Below are 10986 nucleotides of genomic sequence, written 5' to 3'. Positions count from 1 at the left end.
GGGTTAGGTGATTTGTCCAGGTGTTGACTTTCAGGCCCCATGTTCTATCCCCTGTACCCCCAAGCTGCCCCCATTTCAGTAATTCGGGGAAACAGTGATAAGGATCCATATTAGGGTTGTGACTATATCAGTGAAGAGAAAAGTATGGATGAAAGAAATGTTGTGAAGATTTGGCTCGTATCTGCCCCTCATCCCATTGAGATTTTAGTCTCCTTCTCAGCTTTGAGTGACCTAAAAGCATTGCTCAATCACAGTGTAGATTTGAATAGATTTATTAAATTAACAAAGTACAAAGTTAGAAGTAGGGTAGCTCTAGGCGGACTGAAATCCCAGTTTCCCTGGATTCTTAACTACAGTGAAAATGGAAATTAATGGTGTAGGCTTTAAAACTCCCAAGTGGTGAAGCCTCAGTGCTCTTAGTATTGTCTGAAATGTCAACATTTCCTGAACAGTCTTATGGATGGCTTGAATGCCTTTTTTTCGGGAAACACTTTCCCAAATCAGGCTGGCAAAGAAAGAAATCACCTTACAGACCTCTGGCTTTTGGTGTCAAGCTAGACTAGGACTCTTTGGTCCAGTCCTTCAGCAGACTAATCATCAGATAGTTGAAGTTGCCTCCGACATCTTCCTTGTAAGGATATGGCTCTCCAAGAGGGGTAAGGAGCTATGGTGAGGTCTCCAAAACAGCCATCAGTGGCCATCCCTTGAGTTCATGATACAAATATAAGCCCCAAGTCTGCAGCTTGGACATCCTGGCTCTTCTAGCCCTCAATCAAATCCCACCCCCTTTCCTATAGTGCCATAATATAGCTACTACAAGCAAGATGTAAAACACAGAGAGAATCCTGATATGTTAGACTTCAATCCAGTGGGATGCCTGAAATTCTTTGATTCCATGAAGACTTCTATTGCAAAAGCTGAAGAACAGGCAATTATGTAGTATAAGAGAAAGTAGGAAATAGATTTAGACCACAGCCCTGCACTCAGGAACTAAGCTAGAATAATGCCTTGCTTTTCTAATCCTGCAGGTGAAACCAAATAATGTCAATATTATGCTGCTGTGAGATCTGGCAAGGCTTCTACGAGCCCATCAGGTTTGACAGCTGCCTACCTGTTGAAATGGGGGGATAAAGTAGTTACTAATCTTTGCTGGATAGTTTTAATCTGCAGATCAATAAAGTAAATTTGTTACTTAAAAAAAATTACCTTAGGCAACTGGTTTTAATAGTTCACTTCCCTCTTTTCTCAACTAACTAGAGATGATAGGAAAATTAAAAAAGGAAACAAGACCCTGTCCAAGTACAGATTAGTGTAATGCAATGGTTCTTAAACTCTTTGATTGTGGGATGCTTTTACACTTTTAAAATTATTGAAGATCCTAAAGAACTTTTGTTCATGTAGGGTATTTCTACATATATTTACTGCATTAAAATTTATAATGTTTTAATAATAGGATAAAAATAGTTCTGACCTCACAGGCTGTCTTCCTCCACCCCCCCAAAAAAAGAATCTTGGTGATTCCCCCAGGGATTCTAGGATCACGCTTCAAGATCCCCTGTACTAAAACAAGAGACTACATAAAAGGTATAGTAGAAAGGCATTGTTTTGCAAGAATTTTGAGGATCATGAACCTAAGAATAAAGCATACGTTGGGAAAGTATTTGGCAATCAATGGAATGAGAAAATAGTGCAGTTTTGGTAAGACTTACTACAGAGCACCTGGCTAGGAGGAAGTGAATAATCAGTTTGGGAACCAAACAACAATAAGAAGTAACTTGGTATCGTGCTTTAAACTTTCAAAATGATTTCTTCACAACGATCCTGTGAAGTAAGCATTACAAAAATAGTTTGAATAATACATTTTATGGCTGATGAAAGTGAAAATAAAAAATGTTAAGGTACCTGTCCCAGTCCTATAAGAGCAATCTAGAATTCAAACTCAAATCTCATCTGATGGCAATCCTAACTCTTTCCACTACATCACTCTGCCTTTCAAAAAACCATGATGTAGTCAATGAAAGTAATGAAGAATAAATCCAAGAGCATATTTAAGGATAGTGTCAAGATCACTAAAATTAATAAGGGGCTGCCACTGATCAAGAGTGCTAAGATCAAAGTAGGGTTAGGGAACCTCTAGGCTATATTGAAAAAAAGAGGAAGACCAAAGAAAGGATGATTACTACTCTTGGTGGAAAAGATGATGATAATGAATTATGAGATAATGAAAATTTGTTCAACTCTTTATTTTGCTTCCATTTTTTTCTGCCAAAAAGAATGGCCTTTGGACTGGAAAGGACAGAACAAAAATAACTAATAGGGAATTATGTCTATAATAAATTGGAAGATATTAAAAGAATGCCTACAGGGGCAGCTGGATAGCACAGTGGATAGAGCACCAGCCCTGAAGTCAGGAGGACCTGAGTTCAAATCTGGTCTTAGATATTTAATACTTCCTAGCTGTGTGACCCTGGGCAAGTCACTTAACCCCAATTGCCTCAGCAAAAAAAAAAAAAAAAAAAAAAAAAAAAAAAAAAAATATATATATATATATATATATATATATATATATATATATATAGCCACTGTAAAGGAGTTTTACAAGATGGAAGAGAAGAAAAAGGTACTGCAGGATTGAAAAAGGACACATCTACTATCTTCCAAGGAGGAAGAGAAGAATGGGATTCTATAAACTATTAGCCACTGAATTAGATTTTAATTCCCTGCAAAATTCTAGATTGAATTCACATAGGCTTTTTGAGATCAAGGACAAGTTTTTGTTCTATCTTTGTATTTCCAGTGCCTAGCACAGTGCCTTCTTGCACGCGATAAGTGTACTTTAATGTTTGTTGGATTGGATTAGCGTGGATTGGTTAGTGAATTTCTCAGAGAAAGTACTTTATCAAGGTCATGCTATGTGCTGTCAGACATAGCCAGTATGTTCATGGATTTTCCTAAGCTGTTTTCACAAAGGAAAGATTGTACAGTTGGGGGTAGGGAAGGAGAAGATTATGTATCAGGAAATAACTGTTATGTGAAAACAAAGGAAATCAATTTTTTAAAAGGGGGGGAGGGGGGAGATAGATCATGCCAGACTAACATCACTTTCTTTGTTGACAGAGTTACTAAACTGGTAGATCAAGGGAAGAATGTGGAAATTTTAGCAAAGCATTTTATAAAACCTTTCATAGTATCCTTGTAGTAAAGATGAAAGATGTGGAGTAGAAAATTAGATTTAGAACTGGTTAAATGACTAAGTTCAAAGAGTAATTATTTTATTTTATTTTATTATAGCTTTTTATATGCAAAACATATGCATGGGTAGTTTTTCAACATTGACCCTTGCAAAAACTTCTGTTCCAACTTTTCTCCTTCTTCCCTCCACCCCATCCCCTAGATGGCAGGTAGTCCCATACATGTTAAATATGTTAAAGTATATCCAATATATGTATATATGATCTTGCTACACGAGAAAAATTGGATTTAGAAAGAAGGTAAAAATAACCTGGGAAGAAAAACAAAAATGCAAGCAAACAGTAACAAAAAGAGTGCAAATGCTATGTTGTGGTCCATACTCATTTCCCAGTGTTCTTTAGCTGAGTGTAGTTGGTTCTGTTCATTACTGATCAATTGGAACTGATTTGGATCCTCTCATTGTTGAAGATTTCCACTTCCATCAGAATACATCCTCATATAGTATTGTTGTTGAAGTGTATAATGATCTCCTGGTTCTGCTCATTTCACTCAGCATCAGTTCATGTAAGTTCAAAGAGTAATTATTGAGAGTTCCATGTCAACTTTGAGAGAGTTCTCTAGTGGAGTGCTCTAGGGACTTGAATTTGACCCTATGTTATTTAACATGTTTATCAATGACTTTCACAGTATCCCTTCTGGAACTACTCCCCCAATTCCCACTGGCATTTAAATTCTCAGATTGGGTTCTGAAGATAGGCTACTATCTCTAGGTTAAAGAGTATGCCTAAACAAACAAACAAACAAACAAACAAACAAACAAACAAAAAACCTATCATTCACAAGCCCCCATTAGTATGCTTGCCTTTAATAATAACCCAGTAGACATAATTAGCTCAAATCAAAAGCACTTAATAAAATGGCATAGGTACAAACACAAAATGTAAACAACTCCCCATAAGCCAAGGATATACTACTGTCTGATATATGCATATACACACAGTAAGAAGAGTAGACAAAGAATATAATAATAGTGAAGCTTACAAATAAAGAAGATAAATCTTCACTCATATCTCTGTACTGAAGGGGGCTATGAAAGGATCTTAGATCAAAGAGCTAGAAGAGATCCCAAGAATTGTAATGTAATATAGTGTAACAATCTCATTTTACAAATAAAGAAATTGAGAACCAGAGAGATTAAGTGAATAGTTAATAATAGAAAGTATTAGAGGTGGGATTTAAAATGAGGTCCTCTGACTTCAATACTTTTCCTACTGTACTATGAAGAAGCAAGACCTGAACTCAGGGCTTCCTAGTTCTAAGTCAAACACACTACTACATTATGTCGCCTTTAAATATAAAGAAGTGATTGTCCCACTGTCTGTCTTAGCACATTTTAGGAAGGTCACTGGCAAACTGGTATGTTCCCAGAAGAGAGGGGTCCAAGATAAGGAAAAGAGGAAAAGAGACTAGATTATAAAACTGCAAAGCAAAATTGGGCATTCCACTTCCATGAACAATTGCTTTACTTTGGCACTGAGGGGGAAGTGGGACCTGAATATTTTATTCAGGATACAGTCTCTACAGAAGCCAGCAGATGGCATTCTGAGCTTAAGTTGCTCCAGTTCCCCACCTCTGGGTGAGCCTCTATAAAACTTGCCTGGGTCTCCATGTTTTCCACATTTTCTACTCAATACCCCAGCTCTGGTTGGATCTAGTCTTAAGGGGTATGAATGAGTTCCAAATGATAATCTGTAGCTTATTTAGCTCATTGCTACTACATCCCATTCAGATTCAGGTGATCAGAAGGGATTTTTCATTAATATATAGATTATACTTCATCATACTAAAGCAGAATTGAAAAAGAAGTCTGGAACAGTGCAGCCAGGATGTCCTACAAGAGCTGGAAATCTCTTCCCCAGACTTTTTACCGCTGACAGCAGTGCCTCATCACTGCTAGTAAATTTATAAATCTCAACTTTCTCCACCCAATCTTCTCAGAAGCTGAGAAAAAATAATCTCCAGGACACAATTAAAAAAAAAAAGAAGAAGAAGAAGAAATAATCTCATAGCTCTCCAGCTCAGCCAGCAAACCAAACAAAAGTTGTTCAGTGCAGTGCTTCAGCAGGCATCAATTCTGATGGCACTCAGTAGAGAGATTAGGGCTGAATATATAGATCTGGGAAATAATAGGGTTAGAATCAATAGTTGAATCCATGGCAGTTGATGAGATCCAGAAAGATAGTACAGAGGAGAGGGCCCAGGACAAAACCTTGAGGAATATCTCCCATTACTGGGTATGATTTAAAGGAAGAGCCAGCAATGAAGACTGGTCAGAGTGGTCAGATAGTTAGGAAGAGAACCAGGAGAAAGTACTGTTATAAAAACCCAGAAGAGAGATATCCAAGAAGATGAGGATTAGAGAAAAAGCCTCTAGATTGACAATAATCAAGGCAACTGAAGAGAGGATTGTCAGTTAAAGGAACTGGAAAGAAGCACCTAGGATGAACAGTTTTCTCATGAAGTTTAGCTGAAAACATGAGAAGAGATATTGGATGGTACCTAGTGAGGATAGAAGGATCAAGTGAGCATTTTTATTTTTATTTTTTTAATTTATTTTTTTCCTGAGGCTGGGGTTAAGTGACTTGCCCAGGGTCACACAGCTAGGAAGTGTTAAGTGTCTGAGACCAGATTTGAACTCGGGTCCTCCTGAATTCAAGGCTGGTGCTCTATCCACTGTGCCACCTAGCTGCCCCCAAGTGAGCATTTTTAAAGAATTGAACAGATATGGGGCAGGTAGATGGTACAGTGGATAGAGCACCAGCCTTGAATTCAGGAGGACCCGAGTTCAAATCTGATCTCAGACACTTAACACTTCCTAGCTGTGTGACACTAGGCAAGTCACTTAACTTCAATTTCCTCGACAAAATTTAAAACAAAATTTGGGCAGACATGAGCATGTTTGTAAGCAAGGAAGAAAATAAAAAGGAAGAGACTTTATATTAGAATAGGAATGATAGAAGAAGCAATGTGCTATAGGAAAAATAAAAGGGAATGTGACTAAGTGCATGCTTGACTTATCAAGTAGGGCTACTTCATGTGAGACAGGGCTGAAGGAAGAAATATTGAGAGATATCTGGGTAATATGTAAAGAACAGAGAGAGGAGAAATTTAACTGGCCTTAATTTTTAGTGTGAGATCCTCAGCTGAGATACTGAAAGTATTAGGCCCATGGGAATTATGAGGAGAAAAAAAAAGGCTTGAAATAGCAACTGTGGCCAGGGGGGTATTGAATCAATTTGGGAGATATAAAAGGATTATCTTACTGCAGTGAGAATACAATTGAGATTATGTAGTATAAATTTGTATTGGGTGCAATCAGCATGGTTCCATGATCTCCTCTTAACTCTATTCAGTAGCACATGAATAGAACCAAAGAGGCAGGTGGGAGGAATCTAAGGATAAGGCTTGGCAAGATGTGATCAAGGAGAGGAATTTCACAGTTCATGAACCTAAAAGTGGAACACTTCTGAGTAATGGCAAGATCAAAGCCTGAGATCTCTGTGTAAATGAGATAGAGTGGAGGAATAGACCATAACAACTAAGTGGTTTGTAAAAGGTAAGTTAAGGTGCATCACTTGATATATTAAAGTCCTCTATTATGACAGCAGGACTCAGGACAGAGAAAAAGACTGTAATCCAAGCACCAAATTCATTAAAGATGGAAGGGAAGTGTCCTGTGGGGTCAATAAATAAAGTCACCTAGATCTAGTTTGAGTAGATAGATTTGGATAATTTGAACCTCAAAGGAAGAGTCTGCTGACTGATGGTGGTTGAGGGAGAGTCTTAGAAGTGCGATGAAGAGTAAAGAATATTCAGATTTGCCTACCTCAACCAATGAGTGAAAAACCAAGGGGAAAATTCACGATCATCAGACATGAGAGCCAGAAAGTGGAAGGACCAAGAAAGAAAAAGGTTTGAGATAAAAAAACAAATTTGTTAATTATGGAGCAGGCATTCCACAGAAAACAGTGGGAGGGGAAGAGATATCCAGAATGGGAAATAGAGGGAAGAGGGTGGGAACAAGTTGGGACTGATGGTTCAGATTCACTAGATTGGGGGAGAGTCTGGGCTGGGCTGGAAGAGCATACTGACCATTCATGAATGAACAGAGGCAGGCTATCAATGACGTGAGAGAAAGAAGTCTTTCGAGGCAGGCAAATGAATAAGGAGATTCATCAATCTCCTTCACTGTCCAACCTCCGGTGGTGGGGATGTGTTCTGTAAGGTACCATAAAGCCTGCCTCACAGCACACAGGAGATAGAGATATGGCCAAAGGGAATCTAGCCTGTGTTCAAGCACTAAAACAATGACAGAAGCTGGAGGAAATGGGGCAGTTTTTCTTAAACTGGAGAATGCCTTAGGACACCAAAGACCTCTACCAAAACTAAGGTGGACTAGATCGGAGAGGGGGGGGGGGGGGCCTGAGTCTGTGATCCTGTGCTGGGACAGCAACTGAAAGGTCTGGCTATTTGAAAGGCCTTGAGACTAAGATGTAGACTATCCTTCTAGAGATAATTCCCAAACATGATCTAGTCTGTACTTCTTTTACCTCCATTCACTTCTGTACCCATTTCATTATCTATTTGCAAAATCTGTTCAAGAGCTATTTGCCAATAATGTCACTCAACAAGCTACTCATCCAACACTGGATCATAATCTGCATGATGTGCAAATTTCAGGCATTTTTTCCAGTATAGAAATGAGGTAATGGAATAAAAGACTCAGAGGTTGAAATTAAAGGTAGAGATGTAGGTTTGGGAGTTGTCCATATTCAGAGATGAGTTGAAGCTCATTTTCAAAATGGAAGTAGACCCTGGGTGTGAGCCGAGGAGCTATGGGTATGAGAAGATGGAGATTCAGGGCAGACACGAGAATGGGATTTGGACATATGTGGTTAATGCAAAGAATTGGGGTGCCGGGGTGGGCGTGGGGGTGGGAGATAGCCACATCAGGGCTACTTGGGCCAGCTAAGGTGAGGGAATACCTGAAAAAATGAAGATCAAGACAAGCCAGAGGGCCATGAGTCAGAAGTCAGGCAGACAGACCTTGCCATATAAAGGCAAGAACAGGAAAATCAGCAGAGTGAGTTAAAGGTCAACAGACTTAAGCCACAGAAGGAAGATACAGGGAAGATAAAATGAATAGAGACTGCTAAACTCCCTCTCCTTCTCCTCTCCCTCCACCCTGCCTAAATGCATATAACCCTTTGGCTTTCCCTCTTTTTGCCAGTGAAGGGACGAACCAACCTAAAGATTAATGAGAAATTCCTGACTCCAGATGGCAACCCCGACCTCCCTCATAAAACCTTATCTCGGAGCTGTTCTGCCTCTAACCTTAGCCTTTCCAGCAGCGCCTCAGCTCCCAACAGCCCCCAGGCCCGGAAGGTGAGACTGATAGGGGGTAGACAGGAAGACATTTGGAGAGTCAGATTAGTCTTCTCCCCGGGATCCCTTTGACCCCATTGTCTCCTGTCACCAAGGTCCCTAACATTCCCCCTGTAGAACTCCCTCGGCCAGTGGTACCCCAAGCAAGGGTGGAGAAGAAGGAAGGTAGCAGCCAGGCCTGGAGAGGGCAAGGGTGGGCATGAGGGCGAGACCAAGACACTGATGCCATCTCTTTTCTCTTCCCTCTTACAGTCAGTGCTTCGGAGAACCCGCTCTGGGGACAGGGCACCCCGCCCGTTCAGCACCACACAGCTCCCTAGTAGCAGTGATAATAAGCCCAGAGCAGCTATAGACTTGTCTGTGGAAAGCAAGCCTATCAGGGTACCTGTGGGCACAGGACAGGTGACTGACCCAGAAAGCACAGAGAAGGCAGTAGAAGCCACACAGCAGGCACCAGAAGAGTCAAAACAGATGCCAGAGAAAGCAAAAGAGCAGGTAACAGAGGAGATACAGCTGGCAGCCAAGACAGAGCAGACACTGGAGAGCAAGGCTTGGGCACCAGAGAACACAGAGCGGGCAGGTGGGAAAGAGGCAGAAGGGACATTGAAGGGCACAGAACTGGAAATGGAGAAAGAAGCACAGCAGGGACTTGAGGACACAGCTCAGGTACCAGAGACAGAGTGGGCACTGGAGGGCACAGGACAGGTGCTGGAGGAAGCACAACAGAAGGAAATAAAGCAGGAAATAGAGGCAGAGTGGGCACCAGAGGACACAAAGCTGGAAGCAGGAGAGAGAGAAAGGACACTGGAGGAAGCAGAGCAGGACCCAAAGGGGAGATTAAAGGCACCGGAAGAGAGAGAGAATCTACAAGAGAAAAAGACAGAGCAGGCACTGAAGGGGGCAGAGTGGGTACCTGAATGGAAGGAGAGGGCTTTGGAAGAGAGAAAAAAGGGATCTCAGGAAGAGACAGAAGTGATGGGGAAGGAGGCTCTAGAACAGTCACTAGAGGAAATAGAAAGGACAAAGCAGGCAGCAGAGGGCACAGAGTGGGCAGCAAGACAGCCAGAAGGGGCATCGGAAGGCACGGAGTGGGCAGCAGGAGAGTTAGAGAGGGCAGTGGAGAGCACAGAGTGGGCAACAGGAGAGTCAGAGAGGGCAGTGGAGGGCATAGAGTGGGCACCAGGGAAGACTGAGAAGGCACCAGAGAGCACAGAAAGGGCACCAGGACAGACAGAACAAGAACTGGAAGGGAAAGAGCTGGTACTAGAACAGAGGAAGAGTGAACCCGAGGAGAGTAAGCAGGGACTGGAGGACATAGGAATACAACCTGAGCAAAGCTGAGCTGTGGACCAAGCTAGAGGCCAATTGCTGAGGGGAAGGAGCTCAGGTCTTTTAGGGCAGAGGAGGGTTACAGTGATGAGTGTGTGGGGAAAGATCCACACCTATCCCTCCTTCCTCACCTCTTACCCCCAGTGTTCCAAGGCAGTCCAGACAGCTGTAAATGTGGATGGGAGCAGGGAGGGGCACTGGGCAGCCTAGGGCTGGGGGAATCTGCTGGGGTGACCAGCTCTAGGCAGGCTAGATGAACTTCTGTGCTTTCACATATACCTGTGTGTGGTCTGCTGATAGCAGAGGAGCCCAGTCCACCAGCAGCCCTGCTTTCAGGGGCTTAGGTCTCCCTCTACCCTCACACCCCAGCAATAAAGTTTTATATAAACACTAATTATGCTCTTTTAGCTGTCCTTATCGCCCTGCCCTTCCACACAAAGTTCAGTGGGGCCAGAATTTCCCTGGCAAACTAGATACAAATGTTCCTTTCCCCAGGGAGCCGTGTGGTTGGAAAAGGGAGAGGGAACTGCTAGGGGCGGGATCGTGGACCTACTTCTAAGATTCCTCAACTGGGCTGTCACACGCCCCCTGCCCCCACTTCAGCACCAGCCAGAAGGGGAGGGCCAGGCTACCCACAGCTGAGGGTCTGAAGGAAACCGAGTAGGCTAGGGGTCTTCGAACTGGCCACTCGCGTCTGGTTCACGTGTTCGGTACCGACCCGGGTCCCAGCTTCTTAAACTGTGGTCGTGATGGAGTGTCATAAAGGAACCTGGGGATGGCAAATTAAGATTTCCTATCAGTAAACACACAGTAAATATACCTATATATCCCGGGCACATAAAAGTTTCTCCGCAAAAAGGGGTCCGCGAGAAGGAAAAGTTTAAGAAGCCTTGTCTTAGGTAGCTAAGTTTATTTAGGGCCAGGTACCCAGAACCACCCCTCAGATTTGAGGGTCCTGACAAACAGACGTGGAGATAGAATGGAACTGCTCAGATACGAAGGCGGGGCTGACCCAGGATC

At 42.3% G+C, this 10986-nt stretch overlaps 1 protein-coding gene across 1 annotated transcript in view; it reads left to right on the top strand.

Annotated features, from left to right (window-relative positions):
- Positions 1-10360, top strand: part of LOC141547098 (microtubule-actin cross-linking factor 1, isoforms 6/7-like) — a 45365-nt gene extending 35005 nt beyond the window's left edge. The window contains exons 19-20 of the mRNA XM_074275504.1: positions 8483-8637; positions 8890-10360. Coding sequence (XP_074131605.1) covers positions 8483-8637; positions 8890-9978 — 1244 coding nt within the window. The 3' untranslated portion in view covers positions 9979-10360. The remainder of the gene's footprint in view (positions 1-8482; positions 8638-8889) is intronic.
- Positions 10361-10986: the final 626 nt, after the last annotated feature.

Source organism: Sminthopsis crassicaudata, chromosome 1, assembly GCF_048593235.1.
Source record: "Sminthopsis crassicaudata isolate SCR6 chromosome 1, ASM4859323v1, whole genome shotgun sequence".
Classification (NCBI taxonomy): Eukaryota; Metazoa; Chordata; class Mammalia; order Dasyuromorphia; family Dasyuridae; genus Sminthopsis; species Sminthopsis crassicaudata.
This window is presented reverse-complemented; position numbering and strand designations above follow the sequence as displayed.